Here is a 24341-nt window from a genome sequence, read left to right as displayed (position 1 = left end):
GAGAACCAGTTGTTGGAAGAAATCCCCTTTTGGTTTTTTCCATTTTTACAGGGCTAATCCTGTAAGGAAGGCAGGAAGGAAACATTCTAGTGTTGTTTCTAGCCTAATCTTTATTGCCCTGCTTACAGAAACCGCCTCTCCAGTTAACCGTTATTACATTGTAACAGCTAAAGCAAAGCGCCCATTGACATGAGTGACTTTGAGTTGGCTACGCCCACACGGTCACATGACCACTGGTCCACGCCTACCCAGCTGGTCATTAGGGCAGAGAACCGGTTGTTAAATTATTGGAATCCTACCACTGTTCTCTAGGTGTGTCTGGCTGAAAAACACGGCCACGTCAAAACGACGTCATGCACGTCGTGACCTCACTCTGCAAATCACACAGTTGTTTCAATGGGTCTACTGCGGCGTGAGGTGAAATGACAGAGGTGCAGAATTTGTGCTCTTCATGCAAGGACACGCATGTGGTCACATTCCACAACCCTGTAGATCAGGGGTAGTCAACCTTTTTATACCTACCGCCCACTTTTGTATCTCTGTTAGTAGTAAAATTTTCTAACCGCCCACCAGTTCCACAGTAATGGTGATTTATAAAGTAGGAAAGTCAATTAAATTTAAAAACGGAAAGTGCTTTAGTATCAGACAAAACCCCTACCGTCCACCATGAAAGCTGGAACGCCCACAAGTGGGGGACCAGGTTGACTACCATTGCTGTAGATACTCATGGAAATAAAATGGAGCTCCATCCTGATCAGGGGTGGGATTCAGCCGGTTCAGACCAGTTCGGGGGAACTGGATGCTAATTTTACATCTGGTTCGCCAAAATGGTAGCTGGAAGGACTGGCTGGCCCTGCCCACCCTGCAATGCCCCTCCCAGGAGTCTTCACACGGCCCGGTCATCATGCCAAATAGGTGCAGGGCCTGCGCAGAAGCTCTGGGAGGACGAAGTCTGGAAATGGGCTTGTTTCCAGCTTCCGGAACCGAAGGGAGGCTGTTTTCACCCTCCTGGAGGCTCGAGAAAAGCCCCCCTCCTGCCATGGTGTAGGAGACTGGGGTGATCATGGCCATGCCCACCCAGCAACTAGGCAGAGAACCAGTTGCTTTTCAGTCCCACCCCTGATCCTGATGCCTCCATGAAGATGCAATAGTGAAGGAGATGGCAGCCACCATCTACCTGGTCTAGTCCACAGCGAAGAGGATCTCTTGGTGGTCTGCCATCCAATTGCTAGTCTAATGGAGTCCAATTTTGCTTTTCAAGCTCAGAGAAGGTGGGCAAGGACAGTAGTGTGTGTGTGTGTGTGTGTGTGTGTTTCATTTAGCAACCATTCAAAGTTACAAGAGCACTGAAAAAGTCCTGAAAATTGCAACCAAATTGGTGGGTTCCCAATTTTTTTACTACCGATTCAGATGCGTTCGCGCGTGCGCAACACTTCTAAGCATTCACAGAAATCTCTGAGCATGTGCATGTGCAGAAGCATCTAGGCAGGTGGGCGGAGCCTCCTGCCACCACTGCTACCCGTTCGCCCGATCCGGGCCGAACCAGGCGCAACCCACCTGTGCCGCTGCAGCATCCTTGTTTCATATGAATAAATTCAGTTGTTGGGAGCCAGCATGTGTTTATGACCTTTGCAGCATCCTGTGTGTTAGGTAAGCTCCCTGTTGGGAGAGCGAGTGTGTTCAGAGAAGCGTTGTGAGAGTTGTGTTGGAGAACACACAAACCAGCATACAGAGACACTGCAGTTTAAGTAGGCTTTTACTTTCATGGCAATAGAGGTATCAGAGTCCATCAAACAGTCCAAGTCATACACGGATAAGACAGTCAGTCATCAATGTCTTTCAGTTAAGGGATAATCCAAATAACATAGTCCATAATCATACAAACAGCCTGGTACTCAAAGTTTGCTAGCCGTTGCAAAACTTACAATAGCTCACGGCACTTTCTAACAGCCAGGGAGCTGGAACCGGTTCTAAACGGCACTATAGATTTGTGGAAACTCTTCTATAGAAGAGGTTAGAACTGGCAGGAACCCACCCCTGCTCACATACCTCGTGCCCTGCCCCTGCACATGAATGTGCAACCTCCACGCACTCCCCCCTGCTGCCTTGTACATGCACATGAGACACCCCTGTGCTCTCCCCCCCCATCGCGCATTCATGCATGACCCCACCACCACACGTGCCCTGTTTTGGGCCAATAGGCCTCCCTGCAGTCTCCTGGGACCAAAAATGAGCCACAGGGTGGTGCTGCACACAGACACTCCCGTGCTCCCCCTGCCCCCCATGACCCCTCCGCCCCGTGCATGCCCACACATCTCCCACATGTGCCCCGCCCACTGGACATGCGCAGCAGAGACCAGCGGGAGGCTGGTGCAACTACTGAGCTGGTGCCAACGGCTCGTGCGCCCACAGAGAGGGGTCTGCATGCCACTTATGGCACGCCTGGCATAGGTTCGCCATTACGGTTCTAGAAAGTCAACTTATCTGCCATTCTAATATCTACATTCTAGTGGATACCTAGTATCTCTCTCCATGTCCACCTAACCTGATTCTGTAAACTAATCTTTAGTCCATCGATCAGTCATCCCAAAGGAAAAAAGATTAAAAAGTTTTGAAAGCCCCACCTATTCAACTCACTATCAGAGGACAGGAGAAAGTTCCTATCACTCATCTCCAGATTCTGTACTCTAACCCTTAATTCTTAGCAGTAAAATGCATTCCAGAAGGTGTGGGTGAATCTTGTTTCCTTAACTGCACTCTGCATTAATAGGTTTGGCAAGGATGCTAAACGGCTGAGTTCACCCTACACTATTATCTTGGTCAATTAATTAGTCCACCTCCTGCGTTCACTGAATCTTAAATTAATCAAGTGGGCACATCACAGCACTACGCCATATTGACTGCCAGCCAAACTTTGCCCTCTGCACAAAGGCAGCCGCTACATCTTCAACCAATGCAGTTAAGCCAGCTGTAGGAACCAAAACAGACGTCAAGCATCGTTTGAAACGGGAATATTGCATTAATTTCTCCAGACAGAAGCTGGCCATTAAACCCGGAATCCTCTTTTTATAAAAAGGAGACATGGCTTTTGAGTGGGAACACAAGTGTGCCTGGCACACATGCACACACTCTCTAAAACTCAGAGGGATGATGAGAGTGAAGGATGGGAGCCTCCTTTTTTGCCCCCTGCTCTGCTTGCCAGCTGAGAAATTCCCTTTGTGTGGGAAACTACTAGCTCAGCAACTGGAGAGAAAGACCGCCATTAATCCAACGTGGTCCTCAACAGCCTATTTCCTTCCCGCCCAAACGGCTTTTGGAAGCCACTAACCAGCAGTGTCTCTGAAGTCTGCTACCAGTTTGGTGGGTCTGCTACAGTGGTGGGTTTCAAAAATTGTTTGAACCCACTATGTGAGTGTGGCCTTCTTTGTGGGAGTGGCTTGCCGCCCATGTGACCAGATGGGAGTGGCTTGCCACCCATGTGACCGGATATGAAGATGCCGACGACACTTGCCAGAACCACCTTAAATTACTTCACACACACCACTGGCCTGCATAAGAATATGATGTAAACTTGTTTTTTAAAAGGCATCTTTGGTTTGCGTTACAACAACTTCAACACACGCAATGTTCTGATTGCACCACAAACGCAGTAGTCATCCTTACCTTTCACAGAGGCACTGAGTTTTATAAATATGAGCATGATAGTGTAGAATAATCATATCCGAGGACCAGTGGTGGGTTTCAAAAATTTTTGGAACCTCTTCTGTAGGTGTGGCCTGCTTTCCGGGTCCACTGGAGGAACCTCTTCTAACTGGTTCGGTAGATTTGACGAACCGGTTCTACCGAATAGGTGCGAACTTGTAGGAACCCACCTCTGGTCTGCTACTGAGCATGTTGGCAATGTTGGAATAGTGATACCATGCTGACAGACTGTTTCATAATCCAAAAGATTCTTCATTGCTCAGAAATGGATGAACTCACTTTGGAGTTAGCAATAGCAATAGCAGTTAGACTTATATACCGCTTCATAGGGCTTTCAGCCCTCTCTAAGCGGTTTACAGAGTTAGCATATTGCCCCCAATAACAATCCGGGTCCTCATTTTACCTACCTTGGAAGGATGGAAGGCTGAGTCAACCCTGAGCCGGTGAGATTTGAACAGCCGAACTGCAGAACTGCATTCAGCTGAAGTAAGCCTGCAGTGCTGCATTTAACCACTGTGCCACCTCGGCTCTGTTAAGGGACAAGGAAGACTCAGAATACCATACAGTTTGGGAAAACTGGTATCAATGGATAAATAATAGGAACATGAAATGTACAGCTTAGAAACATAGATGTATAAGATATAAGAATAATTAGGAATGTATAAAAATGTATTTGAATAGTAAATGGTTATGTTAGTACTGTCAAAAGGGATTGTGACTTATACAAAACTCTTTTTAAAGGTATTTGTATTTAATGTTTTAAATCCTCAATAAAGTTTTTTTTTTCTTAAAAAAACAAGTTGTGATCACATGGCCCTGGGGTGCTGTGATCATCATAGATATATGCTTATAACCAAGCACCCAAAATTTGATCACATGACCTTAGTAATGTTGCACGGGTCATCAGTACAAAACCCAGCCATAAGACACTTCTTTTAGTGCCGTTGTAATTTTGAATGGTCACTAAAAGGATGGTTGCAAATTAAGGACTACCTGTAACCTCTCTAGCACTCATGCAGGGAGAGTCATTAGTTCTTTTCATCCTATTCTGGTTTCACTTCCCAGAAAATGCCATAAGTGATCAGGACACTTCCCAGCGTGAGAATATCTTCCAACAGTTCTTCCGCTTGTCAGTTGCAAATTGGTGCGCTCGTTAAAAAGAAGATAAAGCTGACCTTTTCATTGCGCCCCACTGGATGCTTTCTCTTCCTTTCAGACACAGAAGGCTGCGACCACACATGGCTCAAGTTCCAGGGTCACTGCTATCGCTACTTCGCCCATCGGCGCGCATGGGAAGACGCGGAAAGGGATTGCCGACGCCGCTCAGGACACCTCACCAGCATTCATTCCTGGGAAGAACATAATTTCATTAGCAGTAAGTTGGAACTCTGGGGGGAGAAGGAAACCACAGCAAGAGAGGCGTGGCACGACAAAACCGCGCTCGACTAAAGCGCGTCCGATTAAACCGCGTCGCTGACGTCATCAACAGGGCGACAACAGCGAGCGCGGAGAAAGAAGGGCGCTTTAAATAGCACTTTGAAAGCAAGCCGATTCAAGTTAAGATAAGGGTTAGGTTTAGGGTTAGGTTTAGGGTTAGGTTTAGGGTTAGGTTTAGGGTTAGGTTAAGGGTTAGGATTAGGTTTAGCGTTAGGTTAAGGGTTAGGTTTAGGGTTAGGTTTAGGGTTAGGTTAAGGGTTAGGTTTAGGGTTAGGTTTAGGATTAGGTTTAGGGGGGTTAGGTTTAGGTTTAGGGGTTAATTTTAGGTTTAGCGTTTACAGTGTGCTTTTTTCTCCGTGCTGTTGTCGCGCTGTGATGATGTCAGCTATGTGGTTTCGTCGAGCGCCCTTTAGTCGAACACGGTTTTGTGGTAGAACCCAAGAGAGGAAGGCCACATGACCCTGCAGATGTCAGCATTCCAAGTAATGTAGCCATTGAAAGCAGAACTCCAAAGCAGGTAGATTCCTCAAAAAGCAATTTATTGGATACATCATATTGGCACGACTGGTAAAAACCAACTCTGAAAGTTCCCATGGTTTTCACCTAACTAAAGAGTGAAAGTCCCACCCCCACCCCACCCCAGTCATCAGTCGTCACATTGACTAAACCAGGTGCCAGCTGGTTGCTTGGTTACTCTACTCCTCCTCTTCCCCACCACCAGTTGAACTGTCCTTGGTTCCCACAGAAAAAACCTTTTGTTTTGACTACAAAACCCCAGCTAACTATTCCCCACCCCTCCCTGTCTTGTGGTAGCCCTAAGGCCGTAAAGATGGCCACAGCCAGGTTTGCTTCAGGGTGGACAGCGAAAATAAGTTCACACATCAGGGAATGTGGTCATTTGTATCACCCATTTCTGGGAAGTTTTGCCACATATCCGGGCGGTGATCGAGTGCCCAGGCAACTGGTTCTTTTGGATTCAGAATCAATTAACACTACAGTGAACGAAAGGGTTGGGGGGGTCTTAGTCAAGCCTCTAAGAAATGCATTTTTCTTACTCCAAGCATTTCTCCCTCTCAGGTTTTGGCCACGAGAACACTTGGATCGGCCTCAACGATCGCATCGTGGAACAGGATTTCCAGTGGACGGACAACACCGGATTGGTGAGTCTGTGCAAGAGGAGATTCGGGCTGGGTCAGTTCAATCTTTTTTGAGGGCTGCGTGTCTCTGGGTTGACTCTTGCCAATTGAAGCAGCCAAGATTGGAGCTCCCAAGTAGGAGGTGACCAGGCTGAGTCCCAGGGCTGGATCAAACACACCATGAGTTTGGAATCTCTATAGTCCTGTAAGACAGTGGTCTCCAACCTTGGCAGCTTTAAGACTTGTGAACTTCAACTCCCAGAATTCCTCCTCTCGCTCTGTGGACGGGCGGGGGGAGGGAGCTGGAACCGGTTCTAAATGGCACTGTAGATTTGTGGAACCTCTTCTATAGAAGAGGTTAGAACTGGCAGGAACCCACTCCTGGGGCAGCCACAAAGAAGAGAGTGTAGACCTATTCTCCAAAGCACCTGAGGGCAGGACAAGAAGCAATGGGTGGAAACTAATCAAGGAGAGAAGCAACTGAGAACTAAGGAGAAAATTCCTGACAGAACAATTAATCCGTAGAACAAATTGACTCCAGAAGTTGTGAATGTCCCAACACTGGAAGTCTTTAAGAAGATACTTGATTGCCACTTGCCTGGAATGCCATAAGACAGTTATGGTGAGCCTATGGCACGTGTGCCACAGGTGGCATGCAGAGCCTTCTCTGCGGCTACAGCAGCTGCCCCCCCCCCACGAGCTCCGCCATGCATGCACCTGCGCCTCCCGCGGGCCAGCTGGTCTTTGGATCTCTACCGTGCATGCGCGGGGGGTGCTCGCATTGCATTTTGGGGGCTTGCGCGGCACGCCCACGCCCTGTTTAGGCTTCCAGGTTAGTGCAGGAGACCTTCCAGGCCCAAAACAAGGCACGGGGGTGCTGCGTGAGGGCCCCCTCCCCTCCCCATGCCTTGTTTTGGACATGGAAGTCCTCTTGCACCAACCAGGAAGCGAAAAATGGGTGAGGGGGTGGGCGCATGTGCCCGGTCACATGTGCATGTGGGGAGGTGCAGAGTGCATGCACATTGCATTATGGGTGTGGGCATGCAGATGCGCTGTTGCACACATGTGCGTGCCCTTTCGGCACGTGATGGCAAAAAGGTTAACCATCACTGCCATGGAATCTCCTGCTTGAGCAGGGGGTTAGACTAGAAGACCTCCAAGGTCCCTTCCAACCTTGTTATTCTGCAATGACTCTTATCTGGTGCCAATTCGCCTTGGCTGTTAGTCGTTCAGATTCCTGTGCATGGGTAGCATGAAATAAACTAGCAATATCCAATCTTATCCCGAAGAGCTCCTCAGAACCCTATTTCAAAGGAGTCTGTGTGGGAGGGATATTGTTTTTACTCTTTGCATATTGTGTTTTTTATTGTTTGTAAGCTGCCTGGGGTCACTGAAAGTGAGTGGGCGGCCATATAAATTTTATAAATCAATAAGTCAATATAATGTGTGCGCCTGACATCTGTTGAAGCAGGCAACAGATGTCACACCAAGCTAGATGTCTCTCTTTCAGACAGTTGTTCCTAGATTTGAGCTTTAAAGGTAAAGGTTCCCCTTGCACATAGGTGCTAGCTGTTCCTGACTCTAGGGGGAGCAGTGCTCATCTCCGTTTCAAAGCCGAACAGCCAGCGCTGTCCGAAGACGTCTCCGTGGTCATGTGGCTGGCATGACTAAATGCGGGAAGCGCACAGAACACTGTTACCTTCCCACCAAAGGTGGTCCCTATTTTTCTACTTGCATTTTTACCTGCTTTCGAACTGCTACGTTGGCAGAAGCTGGGACAAGTAACGGGAGCTCACTCCATTACGGCCGACCTTTCTGAACGACAAAATCAGCGTCTTAGCCACTGAGCCGACGCATAAAAAGGGCCATGAAAAAGCTCTCCTCTACCTGAATCAATAGCAAGCTGTAATCAATGGACAGAACGCTGGAATGCATGGCAAACATTGATTTCCCACTGTCAACCACTCTGGGTGGCTCGCAACAATCAAAGATACTGCAATAAAATCAATGCAAATAAAAGATGGGAAGTGCAATGAAGCCAGGTGCAGTGAAACAGTCCAGGTGGTGGACACAACAGTACGATCTGCCTGTATGTATATGAGTTGCATGATTTATGTGCAACGCACATTAAAAAAAACAGACAAAGCTTTGATCCTATTCTTCGGGTTGCCACCTTGACTTTTTTTGCTGAAACTCCGGAGAAACCACTAAGTGGTGGAAATGACACAAGGCATTTCCCCACTAGAATAGTGGTGTCCCAGAGATACACAACCCAAGCAGCAAATTATAAAAGCAGCACTGTGCCAATGCTATGCAAGCTCCACCCCTTTTGTGCATTCATGATGTAGATCAGGGACACCCAATCTTGGCCACTTTAAGACTTGTGGACTTCAACTCCCAGAATCCCCCAGCCAGCCATTCATTCCCATGGTTGGCTAGGGAATTCTGGGAGTTGAAGTCCACAAGTCTTAAAAGTGGCCAAGATTGGACGTCCCTGATCCAGAAAAAAGAAAAATGAAAAGGAAGAGGCAACGAATGTGCAATCTTGGGAATTTTTTTTAAAATTTCTTTGTTGTTTGCTAGCAATACGAGAATTGGCGTGAAAACCAGCCAGATAATTTCTTTGCCGGCGGCGAGGATTGCGTGGTGCTGGTGTCCCACGAGACTGGCAAATGGAACGATGTCCCGTGTAACTACAAACTTCCCTACGTCTGCAAAAAAGATACAGGTAAAATATATGCATCGCTTGCAGGTTTTTAAAAATGCTTTCCTCCAGGCCAGCTTGGAGAATCCTCATTGGCTATTGCTCACGGGCTCAGGTTTGAGCCCTTCATTTCTTTTTCCCTCCTTAAACAGGTAGTCCTCGATTTATGACTGGTCACTTAAGGACCGTTCAAAGTTATGACGGACCACCCAAAAGGTTCTTGTGACCTGGTTCTGTTAGCTGCGTTCGTCCTCCTGGGGAGGGGGGGGTCACATGACCACATTTTGGGTATTCAGTGACCAACCCACATTTACTGCTTCTAGTATCCCACAGTCATATGTCTGCAATTTACAATGTTTTTGCCCCAAAATTTACTTCTAGTTTCCAGCAAAAGCACCAATAGCGCTTAGACTTATATACCGCTTCCCAGTGCTTTACAGCCCTCTCTAAGCGGTTTACAGAGTCCGCCTATTTCCCCCAACAATCTGGGTCCTCATTTTACCCACCTCAGAAGGATGGAAGGCTGAGTCAACCCTGAGCCTGGTGAGATTCGAACTGCCACATTGCAGTCAGCCAGCGGTCAGCAGAAGTAGCTTGCAGTACTGCACTCTAACCACTGCGCCACCTTGGTTCTTAGCCCACAATGAACAACGGGTTCACTTAATTGTAGCGTTCGTTTAACAACTGCCACTAAAAAGGTCGTTAAAAACCGGTCCTGTCATGTGGTGACCTAGTTTACGACTGTCACAACTTATAATCTTAATCGGAAATGTAGTCGCTCATTCAGGACTACCTGTATCAAAACAACTCAAGGTGGAGCAATCTTGAGTTTCTTTTTCACAACTTCCTTTTTTCCTGGGCTAAGTTTCACATATTGTCACCTATTTTTCTTCAATTTCACTCCCATGCTGTTTGACCCGATCCTATGTTCTAATCAGCTATTAGGCGAAAAGAAGCCTGGATCCAAATATAACCAGAATAGAGCCTGCCCATCATGCTGATAACTCATGACGGTCGTAAATCAGGTCTCCCCGTGACCAACATGATTAAACATGTTTTTATACAGCAATTGTTAAACAAATCCATGGTTATTAAGTGAATGCTGCAGTCATTAAGTGAACCGATGGTGCGTCTTTGCAAAAAACTAAAAGCCGATGCTGGTTTTCAGCCAAACCATCATGAAACACAGTCACATGATTGTGGGATTCTGCCAATGTCCATAAATTCAGGCTAGTTTCTGACTGACCGAAGTGACCACATTGGGGAGGGAGGGGGGCAATGGTGGGCTCCGACCAGTACACCCTGGTATGGGCGTACCGGTGCCTGCCGGAAGCACCAGGTACCGTTCTGGTACAGTGCTCTGGAGGGCCCATCCGCCCGCCCACGCTTCGTACCGGTATTTGAGGTTTTCAGGGCTCCTGCGCACAAAGTGCACGTCACCTGTGCAACGCTCCGCCGAGCAGCTGGAGCGTTGCGGAGCATCGCGGGCAGTAAGTACACATGCGCACGTTCATGAGGTGGAAGCCCGGCCCCATTGCACCGTACAGGTTGCAACGGGATCCTGAACTCACCACTGGAGTGGTGGAACTGTCATAACTTTGAATCCAGATCGTAAGTATCCTCCAGGGAGGTCCATTGTAATTTCAAACTCACAGGTCGTAAGTCGGGTCCGAATTCGACCGGTTGTAAATTGAGGACTATCCTGTATTAGAAGCAAACATTGTCAATCTCTGAAGCTTGCCTGTCCTGCCTTCTAATTTCTATTCAACCTGTGCTTGTGGGAAAGTAAGTGTGTGTGTGTGTGTGTGTGTGTTTTCAAGAGGCCATTTTTCAGATTGTTGGAAAGAGGGGAGGCAACTATGGCCCCTTTATGACCTGTGGACTTCAACTCCCAGAATTCCTGGCTGGCTCAAGAATTCTGGGACTTGAAGTCCACAGGTCGTAAAAGGGCCATTGTCACTCACCCCTGCTCTAGGAGGAAAGAAATGTTTATGTTTATGTTTATTTCATTTGTATGCTGCCCTTTTCCCCCGAAGGGGGACTCAGGGCGGCTCACAACTCAAACCAGGGAAGGGGGATACAGACAAATTAACAACAACACAAAACAATACATAATTTAAAAACACGCAACAATCATACCATTCGAGATAGGGGCAACGGTTCTTTAGCCCCAGGCCTGTCGGAACAGCCAGTTTTTAAGGGCTTTGCGGAAGGCCTGGAGGGTGGTGAGGGTGCGAATCTCCACGGGGAGTTCGTTCCAGAGGGTCGGAGCAGCCACAGAGAAGGCTCTCCTCCGGGTAGTCGCCAGTCGACACTGGCCGGCGGATGGAATTCGGAGGAGGCCTAGTCTGTGGGATCTAATCGGTCTAGCGGAGGTGATTGGCAGCAAAAGAAAGAAAGAAATATAAACCAAAGCCCCAAGGATTATCTGAAATGAGATTTTTTAAATACCGCACTTAATCCATACTTACAGTTTCTTAATCCATACAGTTTCTTTAAAGAGAAGGGAGATGGGGAGGGGGACAACTAAAGCTGCGGCTTTCCCCACATCAGAGATTATTTCCAAAAACCACTGGAGTTCTTACTCAGGGGGCCTAATTTCTCTGTTATCCAGCTGGTGGAGGCAGGAACGAAATGAGCCCCTTTGGGGCCGTTTTTCTCCCACTTATGTTAATTTGCCTTTGAAATTCTCCCATTAAAACTATTAAGACCCTCCAAGTTGCTTGTTGGAAAAGTCACATTAACCTCCAGCTGTTTGTGACAGACTTGAGAAATGGGTCTCCCATTTCCAGCACTAATGATATATTAGCTCTGATAAAAGTTATTAATTAAGTATAGAAATCCCACTTTCCCACGTACCCCAAGAACATGGAGTATAACTTCATCGCCAGATAGGCCCTTTGGCATCGGTTAGATTGATAAAAGGTCCTAGAACATCTGAAGATATACCGTATTTTTCGGAGTATAAGATGCACCGGAGTATAAGACGCACCAAGATTTTGAAGAGGTAAATTTAAAAAAAAAAGTTTTTGCACTCTGCCAACCTCCCAAACCCTCTGCACGCCACATTTTTTGTGAAGGGGGCGGGATTTGGAAGGCCAAAAATGCTGCATTCAGTGTATAAGACGCACCCAGATTTTCACCCTCTTTTTTGGGAGAAAAAGTTGCCTCTTGCACTCTGAAAAATACTGTAAGTAAATTCAGAAGTGGGTTTGACCTAATTTTACCACTGGTTCTCCATGCACCGAAACTGCTTCGTGACACATGCGCCTTCCGCGCATGCCCTTTACTCACATGTGAGGCTGGCATGCCTGCGCGCGGCTTAGAAAACGTGGCTAAATAGGACAGCATAGAGCTGGGGAGGGTGGAGAAGCCCACACGCAGGTTGCCACTACCGGTTCTCCTGAAGCGGTCCGAACCGGCTGAAAACCACCATTGAATAAATTGCTTAAGCAGAAAGAAAGTCCCTTGAGTGTGTCTTCAGAATTCAGATGGTTTCTTCCTTTAAATTTGTAAAGGATGCGGTTCCTTCTCCTTGCATCTCTTACAGTGATAAAACACAGATTGTAAACCTTCTGAGGCAGAGACTCAACTTGTTCCCTGATTGTGCTTTGTAAAGCAGAGCAATCTCAGATTTGAATCCATGTCACTGAACACAGAAACATCCACAGAGAATCTGATTAAATGCAGGAGGGAAATAGTGAAAATAACATCAAATCCAGCATCTCTGTAGCCTTAAAAGGGACACTTCAATGTCATTTGTTTTGGGCAACAGGATGAACATGTGGGGTCTTTGGTGCTCTCTGAACTTGGTTGTTTTCTTGCAGACATTTCATTACCCAAGTAGGTAATATTATCAGTGCTAGCAGGTCATCCTCATTTAACAAGCTTAACAACCATTCAAAATTATGATGCACTCAACAAAGGCTACAGGAAGTCCTCAATTAAGCCCAAAATTTATATTGCTAAGTGAAACATTTGTTAAGTAATTTTTTCCCCAATTTAAGACCTATTTTGCCACAGTTGTTAAGTGAATCAGTGCAGTTTTTAGGTAAGTAACACGGTTGTTAAGTGAATCTGGCTTCCCCATTGACTTTTACTTATCAGAAGGTTGCAAAGGGGGATCACGTGACTCCAGGACACTGCAGCCGTCATAACTGTGAGTCAGCTGCCAAGGGTCTGAATTTTGATCAGGTGACCATGGGGATGCTGCAACAGTCGTAAGTGTGAAAAATGGCCATAAGTTATTTTTTGCAATGTCGTAACTTTGAACGGTCACTAAATGAACTGTGGTAAGTTAAGGACTACTTGTATTTACGTCTCATCTTTGAAGTTACAACTGCCACACCCTTCCCCCCGTGGTCATGTGATCACATTTCAGGTGGTTGATAACCAACTTGCTTTATAATCAGTTGTAACATCTTGAAGTTATATGATATGAAGTTATATTATATGTCTCTTTTTGCTGTTTCCTGGCAGAAGACGGCAAAAAACACTCATTGGATATGCTGGATTCATTTAACAACCATGTGATTTGCTTAACGACTGTAATGACCCACTGTAAAAACAGTCACGTGGTGATCCACTTAACAACCACAATGACTTACAACCAAATTCCAGCCCCTATTATGTTCCTAAGCCAAGGACTATCTGTTAGGGGGTGTTCTGACCGAGGCTTCCCAAGAGCATGAAGCAAACTCCTCGTCCCGACGAAAACCCCTTTTATTAACTGACTGTGAATTCTGCTCATTCACATTCAGCAGAGTCTTTGGAGGGAGGATTTACAGTCACAGACCTTATCTGGCTTGGAGAGCTGACAGGCCGATAGCTACAAAACCTGGCAAGGAGTCTCGGAGAATCACGAACCAATTAAGCGAATTAATTGTCTCCTGCAAACTTCCCTCCCCTTTCCCCTTACTCCCAAGTCGACCCCTGTTCTTTAGCTGTTCCCTTCGTCTGGCAACTCTGCGCATGCGCACACTGGGAACAGGCTCCAGCTGTTTGTCTGCCTCACTGATGTCTGACTCTGAAGGCAGCTGATAACTGTTAGACAGCCCTGGCCCCCTCTCTTCCTCCGACACAGAGCCCTCATCAGAGCCTTCCCCAGACTCCAGGACTGGCCCATGTTCCTCCCCAACCTCCTCACTCTCTGAATCTTCTGCCACTTTGCGGGCCACTGGTGGGTCACAACAGGAGGTCTATGGCAACCCGCCGCAGTCAACTTTCTTGCGGCCAACACACCACAGGACAACTTGTTGCGGGACAAGAGTTATAGTAACATCAAAGTAATAGTGGAATAGAATCATTAAAGAAAGGATGCCAAAGGAGAGACTATATGAAATGTGAATAATGTTTTAATTATTTTAAATAATTAAACTGAATTGTTGTCTTCTCCTGCGGTGAGTTGGCGGTGGCGAATTGGCCACAATGAGTTGACCGTGGTGAGTTAGTCGTGGCAAGCTGTCCGATTCTTACTTGTAGGCCTCTCCATGCAATGTGTCCAGAGCAATGGTGGGTTTCAAATTTTTTTAGAACTTCTTCTGTAGGTGTGGCCTGCTTTGTGGGAGTGGCTTGCCAGCCATGTGACTGGGTGGGAGTGGCTTGCCAGCCGTGTGACTGGGTGGGAGTGACCAACTTGTAAAATGTGGTGAAACTCACTTAACAACGCTCTTACTTAGCAACCAAAATGTTGGCTCAGAAACTCTGGCATTTGGAGCACGCGAGTCTTAAAGCTGTCAAGTTACAAGACCCTCGCAGCCCTCACCCTTTAGGAAAAAAAACTCTCAGGGGTGTTCAAACTTGAGAGCTTTAAGACTTGTGGACTTCAACTCCCAGAATTCCTCCTCTGGCTCTTCATCTTGATGATGTGTGGACGGGCGGGGGAGGGAGCTGGAACCGGTTCTAAATGGCACTGTAGATTTGTGGAACCTCTTCTATAGAAGAGGTTAGAACCGGCAGGAACCCACCTTGGTCCAGAGCAGTGGTGAAATTCATTTTTTTTACTACCAGTTCTGTGGGTGTGGCTTGGTAGGCGTGGTAGGGGAAGGATACTGCAAAATCTCCATTCCCACCCTACTCTGGGCCACGCCAGAGGTTGTATTTCCCGGTTCTCCAAGGTACTCAAAATTTCTGCTACCGGTTCTCCAGAACCTCTCAGAACCAGCTGGATTTCACCCCTGGTCCAGAGGGAGGACATAGTGCTGTCATTAGCCTCAAAGGGGCGGGTCATGCATCAGTTTGAAAAGACTTCCAAAATACATGATGAGAGTAAAATCGGATAATGTTTACTCGTGGCTGTAGACCTTTTTCCTTCTGCGCATTTCAAGAACACAATCGGCACAGAGCCAGTTGAGAGGTGAACAATCAGACCTTACGAGTCACTAAAAGGGAATTATTATTACGGCCGTGGACTTCGGGAAAGTGATGATGTTACCGGAGCAAGCAAAGGTCTATCAGGGAGGTAACGAGCGAGCGCGATGCGTGACTATCTGCTTATTGAAGTTATAAGTGGCAGTAGCTCACTCGGCGCACCAAAGCGCTCGCTCACGGGTTAAGTAGACCTTTGCAGAATTGCTGCCTTATGACACTCACGGATGCCGAGGTGATTTAAGTTGCGATTCCTAGTAGATAGGGTGAAAATGTCCAAGGAAGAAAATAAATGGCCCTGGGCTGGAAACCATCAGTCTAAAAACTGTAAAATTGAAGGCCGCCTTTTGGAAATGCCTAACGAAATCAATCCCCAGCTGTTGCAAAGGGGGGTTTCTAACGCTTTCCCTCCTACAACTTGTATGGTCTTTGTAGTGCTGTGTGGGCCGCCTCCTCTGGTGGAAAACGCTTCCCCCATCGGAAAGAAGAAGGAGAGGTACAGTGTTCACTCGACCGTCCGATACCAGTGCGCAGAAGGCTTCCTCCAAAGACATTTGCCCACCATCAAATGTCACGTCAACGGCCTGTGGGAGAACCCCAAAGTCCTCTGCACAAAACGTGAGTTCCTGCCATCACTTTCAGGGATGAGGGTGGAAACGGAGGGCTGGGGGGCTGAGAAATCTCCCTTTCTCTTCCCCTTTCCTGCTTGCCCTGTTGGCTGGGCAGGACTTCAAGGGGTCTGGGGAAGGAAACCTGGCAAAGGGCCAGGAGTGGGGAAGGATTCAGCCGGTTCGGAACGATTCAGGTAAACTGGATGCTAATTTTACATCTGGTTTGCCGAACCGGTAGTTACAAGGACTGGCTGGCCCTGCCCACTCCCCTCCCCTCCCCAGGAGTCTCAGCGCAGCCTGTTTTGGATGCCAGGTAAGTGAAGGGCTGTGGGAGGGTGAAAAATGGTCCTCCCGGAAGTTCCATAAGTCCAGAAACAGGCCTAATTCCGGCCTCCGGAGGGACTCTGGAGCCCAGGGGAGGCTGTTTTCACCCTCCCAGAGGCTCAAGGAAGGCCTCCGAAGCCTGGGGAGGGTGAAAATCCCCCCTCCTGCCGTGGTGCAGGAGGCCGAGTAGGCCACACCCACCCAGCAACCGGGCAGAGAACCCGTGGCTGAAATTTTTGGAATCCCACCCCTGGAAAGGGTTCACGGTGCCTTTCGCATTGCTCTAAGAACCCACAACTCCCAGGGTCAGAGTGGGAGAGCTCTTTTTCTCCTTGGGGTGAAAAAAGAATTGCGGGGGGAGGATGGGGGAAGGGCACCAGAGTATTTGGACAGGATAAAAATTCTGGGAAAGTACATCCTCCAGATAAACCAGCATATTTCTTGTTTTAAAAAATGAACACGTTGGTGTACATTACTTTCCTTGCTTCCTCTCTCCCTTCTTCTTTTTTCTTTTTTATCCCTTCCTTCCTCCCTCCCTTCTTCCCTCTTCTTTTTTATCCTACATTTCTTCCTCCCTCCTTCTTCCTTTTTATTCTTTCTTTTCTCCTCCCTCTTCTTTTTTATCCTACCTTTCTTCCACCCTCCCTCCCTCTTTCTTTTTTTCCCTTTCTTCCTTCCTCCCTCTTTCCCTGCCCTTCGCTGCCCTGCCCCACTCTTCTCTCCACATCCTGCTCCAACATCACGGGATTTCCTAGCGGTCTCCCGTTCTCAAGGTGTGATCAAGTCTGACTCGCCTCCAAAATCAGCCAAGGGCAGCTGGGTGCTCACACCTAGGTCAGGAAGGAAAATATGGGGGGGGGAGAGGAGTGGCATCAGGACACATATAGGTGGATAACGAATATGCAGTATGGATCAGTGAATGTCTTGTTTATTTGATTTATATTCCACTTTTGCTTGTACAGCTGCAAATGTCGCTCATAAGGCTTCTTCCATCTCTTCCCACTACAACAGTCTTGTGGAGTGGGATCAGTGGTGGGTTTCAAAAAATTTTCGAACCTACTATGTGGGTGTGGCCTCCTTTGTGGGAGTGGCTTGCCGGCCATGTGACCTGGTGGGAGTGGTTTGCCGGCCATGTGTTCTCTCTCTCTCTCTCTCTCTCTCTCTCTCTCTCTCTCTCTCTCTCTCTCTCTCTCTCTCTCCTTCCTTTTGTCCCTCTGTCCCTTTTTCCTTTTTTTCTTTCATCTCTCTCTCACTTTTTCTTTCTTTTTATTTATTTATTTATTTCTTCCTTTCTTCCTCTTTCTCTTTCTCTCTCTGTGTGAGTCTCTGTCCGTGTGTGTGTGTGTGTGTGTGTGTGTGTGTGTGTGTGTGTGTGTCAATGGTGGATTTTAAAAAAATTTGGAACCTCTTCTGTAGGTGTGGCCTGCTTTCCGGGTCCACTGATGGATCCTCTTCTAACCGGTTCGGTAGATTTGAACTGGTGCGAACTGGCAGGAACCCACCTCTGGGTGGGATGGGCTAGGAGAGAGGGACTGGCCCAAAGTCACCCAGTTGCCTTTCCTGCCAAAGGAGGGAATAGGACTCAGAATCTCCTAGTTTTCTAGTCCAGCAGTTTTGCCCTTTTGTCAAAATGGCTCTCGGTGTGCAATGTTTGTGCAGGCAATGTCTTTTAGAAAAGTGGAGTACAGGAAGTCCTCGTTTAGCAACCACAATTGGCACCTAGAGCTCAGTCGTTAAAGGAAATGGTTGCTAAGCGAAGCTGCAATGTTGTTCACGATCGCAGTTGAACTTTCCGTGGCTTTACAGACCCGCCAAGGTCATAAAGGCAAGGACTGGTTGCAAAGTTACCGTATTTTTCAGACGATAAGACGCACCGGTATATAAGACGCTATATAAGATTTCGGAGAGGTAAGTAAGAAAAAGAAGTTTTTGTCCTCCCTGGCCCCCAGCAGCACTCTGCATCCTTCAGCAGGGCTGGGGGAAGGCAAAAACACCCCTGTTTTTGCAGAAAACGGCCCATTTTTCACAAAAACGAGGGCATTTTTGCCTTCCCCGAGCCCTGCTGAACCCTGCAGAGTGCTTCTGGGAGCTGGGGGAAGGCAAAAATGCCTCAATTTGTGCGAAAAACGGCTCATGGTTTGCCCATTTTTCTCAAAAATGGGATGTGGGGGGCGGGGCTTCAGGAGGCCAAAAATGGCTGTATTCAGTGTATAAGAAACACCAAGATTTCCATGCTCTTTTTTGGGGGGGGGAGTGCGTCTTATACTCCCAAAAATACGGTACTTATTTCACCACCTCTGTCATTGCAAACGGTCCCTGAACGAGGCAGTTGTTAAACGAGGACTGCCTGCCTGTAGAACTGTGGTAGAAGCTAGCCCTTGTTGCATTCACCACCTGGTCTGGGCTGAGTGAGTAATGTCTCCGTGTTTCCTGGCTGTTGATTCCTTGTAGCCAGACGGTCCCACAGAACCCGGCGGCACCATCGTCATCACCGCCAGCGCCGGCAGCACCACCACCGCAAATCCCGCAAGGACCGGAGGAAACACCAGAAGCAGCGTCCGAAGCTGGACTGGGCAGAGGATGGCAGCAACTACTTTTAAGCTCTGACACCCCCACCCCCCCAATGGAAGCACAAGCTTTGACACCCCGCCCCTCTTCCCGTATCTCCAGCCCCTCCCCCCCATTTTCCTCCCGACCATCCAGAATGTGACGGAGTTTCCATGTGTGATGGGAATGGCTGATCGCCTTTTCTTCCCCTCTCGTACCCCTTCCCAGGGCCTGCTGCAGGAGGGCACAATTCCGTGCAGTGTATACCCACTAGACCCGTGATGGCGAACCTATGGCACGCGTGCCAGAGGTGGCATGCGGAGCCCTCTCTGTGGGCACGCGGGCCGTCGCCAGCTGCTCTACTGGTTTCCAGTGCCCACATGCACACCGGCAAGCTGATCTTCGCACACTCCCAGTGTGCATGAAGACCACCTGGCCAGCACATATGCGCACACCGGAAAGCAGGAAACCAGGTGGCTGGCATGCACACTGGCCAACTGGTCTTCAAGTTTTCGGGATTCCGGCGCACATACGTCCACACGCACACGCATGTTTCATTTTGGGCACTCGGGGCCGAAAAGTTTCGCCATCACTGCACTAGGCATCCATGCAGATGCGCTGAAAACCTGGCACTTAAAAAAAAAAAGATTCCAGTCATGTCGACATGTTCCTCCCTCCCCCGCCCCGCCCCACCCCAGCAAAATTGGGGCTGCCAAGCCCAAATTTCTGAGAATTAGCTCTCGTTTTTTAAAGAGATGTTGCAAAAGCTCACCTTGGTTGCAAAGATCTTCTGGAAAACGGGAGCTTAAAGTTCAGAGGGGCAATCCAATTGCCCAGTGATTGGAGGAGAGTTGGCCGGCTCTGCTTTGGTCCCCTCAGTCCCCACCTCACCCCGAGCCTCTCCTCCTTCCCCATATTAGAACCTTCTGCAAATTAACAAAAGGAGGACAAAGTTTTGCAAAATTTTGCATCGTTTTAGAAGAGAGACATTCTTCACAAGATTCAGGTGGCTTAATCTTGCCTCTTCTGAAGGTTTGGATGTCCCACCACCATGGGCCTGATCAAGTGATGGGAATTGTAGTCTAAACCAGTGTTTCTCAACCTTGGCAACTTGAAGATGTCCGGACTTCAACTCCCAGAATTCCCCAGCCAGCGAATGCTGGCTGGGGAATTCTGGGAGTTGAAGTCCGGACATCTTCAAGTTGCCAAAGTTGAGAAACACTGGTCTAAACTATCTGAATTGAACATAGCTGGCTTAAGACTTTTTTTTTTTTTTTTGCTGCCCGTTCTCTCTTGTTGCTACTTAGCCAGCTTCTGCAAGGATTTATCCAAAAGGGGAAAGGCAATTCTGATTCTATTCGATTGCCATCTGTTCCAAGGATGGATGACATCTGTCATTCCCACTTTAAAGGAAATAGGTGCCCTGAGATATGGCTGGCTGGGGAATTCTGGGAGTTGAAGTCCAAAAATCCTAAAGTGGACACATTTGGAGATCCGTGGTACGTGGGAATGACCTTGGCAGACAGGTGGGAGAACTACAGACTGGATAACCAGGTTGTAAAAGATGTCTCAGTCCACAGAAGGACAGAAACCTTGGGAAATGGTTTTTTCTGTGGCTCCCGCTCCCAAGGCCATTCTCACACACCATCACAGGCCCGTTGTATAAACCAGCCAGGAGACTAAATTCCTTAGGCCAGTGGTTCCCAAACTTGGCAACTTTAAGACTTGTGGACTTCAACTCCCAGAATTCTCCAGGCAGCTCTGCTGGCTGGAGAATTCTGGGAGTTGAAGTCCACAAGTCTTAAAGTTGCCAAGTTTGGGAACCACTGCCTTAGGCTGCAAATACATCCAGAGAAAGCTGAGCTCTTCTTCAAACATGATCTGGGATTCTCATGAACTTCCCCCAAAACCTCAAGTCCCTCCTTTTCTGATCTCCTTTTTATTCTATTGCTTCTTTGAATCATCGTTAGGATGTGGAAGGAACATAGTATATGTTTCTCAACCTTGGCAGCTTTAGGATTCATCGATTTTTAGCTTGGCTGGTTGCTGAGGAATTCTGGGAATTGAAGTCCATATATCTTAAAATAGCCAAGGTTGACAAGCACTGCTCCAAGGTGTCATGGATTTCCCACCATGCCCCACAGCTCTGACATAGCACAATCTTGGGCTACTGATGGAAAATTAAGACAGATGCTGCCCAGCCCAGCAGCTACATTCACAAGAATATACTGGCTCTGGGAAATCTGAGCCTGGAGCATGATCTTAAAACAGGTTGTGAAGATGTCAGATCTAGCGATGCTTTCCCAACTGGCCTCAATTCTTTTGCTTACATTTTGCAGAAATTAGGAATTCTGTATTGTTCTTGTTCTTAGGACTAGCATATCTAGGTTGCAAAACTCAAGTAACCCACTAGATGGCAGGAAGGTGCTTGGCTTTGATGTTTGCTGCCATCTGATGGCCATGAATGATGTGGCAACCGATATAAATACTAATTTTGGTGGTTTGCTCTCTTCGCCTCCATAAGCACAAGGCCCTCTGTCAGCAAAGTCCCCTCGATCTAAATTTATTTTTCATTCAAACATAATTTAAATTACCTGACTAAAATTCCCCAAGCATTTAATAAAGTCTATTTTGGTCACATTAAAAAATAATAATAATTTGGTAACACTTGTCTGGGGCTAGATGCAGCTTTGAAAGGCAAACTGAATATTCCCAGCATAAAGCAATGGAAGGAAAGGAATATTTTCACCTTAAATCAGAAATGGGAATCTGCAGGGAAGTCTGTGATCAAATCCCTGCTGTCAGGGATCCAAGTAACACACACACACACACACCAATGAAAGATGATTCCGACGCTTGAGTTTCCTCAAAGTTCCATTTTATTAGAGATGTCATATTGGCACATCTGGGAAAACCCGAATCTGAACCCACATGTCCATCACATGGCCCAATCAGGCACTGTACTCAACTGGAGATGCCTCCCAGTCACCCCACTCTAGGTGCAGGGCAAGATGTCCTTGACTCTCTGAGAAAGGAATGTTATTTTAACTATACTTCCCATACTCCAAATAATCCCTCCTCCCATTTCTCCACAGCATTAAATGTGGCAGGCCTGAAGGCCCAATGCAAAATACGGCTTCCAGACCTGACACCTGCCTCTTTTTACGGACAATAAAATGGAGGGAGGGGGCTCAGTAACACAAATGTAGCCACCATCTTGACTTTTTTGACCCTCCCCGGGCGCATCCTTGGTGATGTTGCTGCGTGTGTTAATCGGATATTTGTTTGCCGTGATGGCTTTCTCTACAAGGAGATGTAGGCCATCCTTGACAAAAATCTTTCAGTGGCCTCTGCATCCTAAGGCCGCAATGGCCTTCCAGATCTCTGGACACTACAACTCCCATCATCGGTGGCCACTAAATAAAATTCAGTCAATAGGTGTTTTGTGAGCAGGACACAGGCCGTAGAGATGTGCTTGAATTGGCTGCAAAGTACATTTTAATTCAGGGTTTTCCCACCTTGACAACTTTAAGGCGTGTGAACTTCAACTCCCAGAATTCCCTGGCCAGCATGGCTGACCAGGGAATTCCGAAAGCTGAAGTCCACGGAAACTTAAAACTTGCCAAAGTCGGGGAAACTCTGCTTTAATTCAAGATACAGCATCTTTTGACACTTAAATCAAGATCAAAATGTGTTGCAGGAAAGTCTGAGACACCTGAAAAGGGGAGTGGGGGGGGGTGGAGAATGAAGATGGCAGCTTTAATTGAAGATGCCATTTTGACTCTCTCAGCAGAGGTCTCTGAGCAAAGTGACTAGGAGGGCAAATGTCCCGTTTCAAACCTCATCTCAGATTCTCCAGGTGGCCTTAAAAAAAGCCATCTTTGATCAGCCTCAATTTCAGAACAGGGTTAATTCTGGTCCTGGCCTACCTTACAGGACAGTTGTCAGGCTAAGCCTTTTGAACCCTCGAAAAATGGCATGCCAATACTCAATGTTATCATTGATCTGATCAGTAGTCTCCATGCTGCCATTCAGTGCTCATTCAGAGTCAAATTTAGGGACGGGATGGCGAGGGTGGGTGGGATGAGGTGTGTGTGTCTCAGGATGGAGTGAAAGTTCATTTAATCTTTTTATCTTTTTAAAACAGCTCTTAATGTTTCAAATCTGGACGTCTTTGGCTGAGACACACTCGCAAGGATGTGTAGTTGAGGGAACAAGGATTTATGGAAATTCTCAATCATCCAGGTCATGGATGAAAAACATTCCCGTTTTTTTTTCTTTGAAAACATTTTGCTTCCAGTCCAAGAAACTTCTTCAGTTTGGATGCTTCTTGGATGAAAAGCGGAATGTTTTCAAGGGGGAAAAAAAAAACCATGAAAGTCCAGTTGCATTTTGGACTTTTGTGGGGGTTTTTTTCCTTGGAAAAAAAACTTTGGGTTGAGGAAACAAGATGCAACAAGGAGGTGGGGGGGATTATATTTAACTCCTGGTCTCTTGCCCTGGATTTCCAGCAGATTTGCAGGAGCGATAAGAGCAGAAAACCAACCTTGATATTGATGCAGTGAGTGGGAAGGAACTTAAGAGGTCATCTAGTCCAACCCCGAGCCTCCTCCATGCAAGAACATCAAAGCAGAATTCAAGGAGATGGCCCTTAACTGTTTTTCACTGAAAGAGCTTCCGCCAGCCCCAGGGGAAAAAATATATCCCTCCATCAAAGGACTCACAATTAGGAATCTCCCTCTAAGAAAACGATGCAAAAGATTATTGTCACAGGTTGTAGCAATACCTTTTAGACCCACTCCAGCTGTCCCCATTTTGGAGGGGGGTGGCTGGTTTGGGGAGGATTACAAAGAGCAAAATGCATGTCTTAAGTGATGCAAAGGCCTAAGGAATCCATTTTGCCTCCTCCTTCAGTGGATACCATTTTTGGAAGGTGGCCCTGTCCACGTTGCCTTTTTGGAGCATTAAAATCTGTGGCCCTGCATTAGTCAATTACATTTTGCTCCAACATCTACAACGCTAATTTGGGTGTGTGTGGGGGAAAGCATTCTCACAGTCCTTTGGATCAGATCCTCCTGCGGGCAAAACATAAGTCAGCCTTTTCATCGGTCCTCCTAGGGTTCCAACATCGCTACATCTGTGATTCTTTGAAACACTTTGCATCTCTCTGATCGAAAAAGGAAAGAAGTGTTTGCAAAGGAGATCAGATAAATACAAGAGAGGAAGATAAGGCTTCTGGGTGAACATCCAGAGCTTCTCCATCACCAGAAGTATTAAAGAATGCCATCCCCTCATAAAAATTGAAATGCTTTTTGTTCAATCTTTACGAGATCCCCCTCCCCTCAAATATTTTGGCTATTCTGGGCACTTCCAGATCATCAAGGACAGTTCCAGCTGTTTATGATTTAATTCTCCTCTGGGATCTGGCCAAATTCTTTGGGGCAAAATGAAATTGGATTTCTGCTGTCCCCAGGTTACTGTGAAACGGAGGAGATTTATAAAGGCTTTTGGCAG

General features: G+C 47.2%; 1 protein-coding gene across 1 annotated transcript in view; it reads left to right on the top strand.

Moving 5' to 3' along the window:
• NCAN (neurocan) overlaps positions 1 to 18880 on the top strand; it is a 90060-nt gene extending 71180 nt beyond the window's left edge. Inside the window, exons 10-14 of the mRNA XM_087704958.1 lie at positions 4919 to 5077; positions 6217 to 6299; positions 8859 to 9003; positions 15781 to 15963; positions 18732 to 18880. Coding sequence (XP_087561084.1) covers positions 4919 to 5077; positions 6217 to 6299; positions 8859 to 9003; positions 15781 to 15963; positions 18732 to 18880 — 719 coding nt within the window. The remainder of the gene's footprint in view (positions 1 to 4918; positions 5078 to 6216; positions 6300 to 8858; positions 9004 to 15780; positions 15964 to 18731) is intronic.
• The last annotated feature ends 5461 nt before the right edge of the window (positions 18881 to 24341 follow it).

Source organism: Thamnophis sirtalis, unplaced genomic scaffold (genome assembly GCF_051295495.1).
Source record: "Thamnophis sirtalis isolate CommonGarterSnake01/CBP01778 unplaced genomic scaffold, rThaSir2_p1.2 scaffold_1, whole genome shotgun sequence".
Taxonomy (NCBI): Eukaryota; Metazoa; Chordata; class Lepidosauria; order Squamata; family Natricidae; genus Thamnophis; species Thamnophis sirtalis.
Note: the sequence above shows the minus strand (reverse complement) of the source record. Positions and strands in the feature narration are given on the sequence as shown.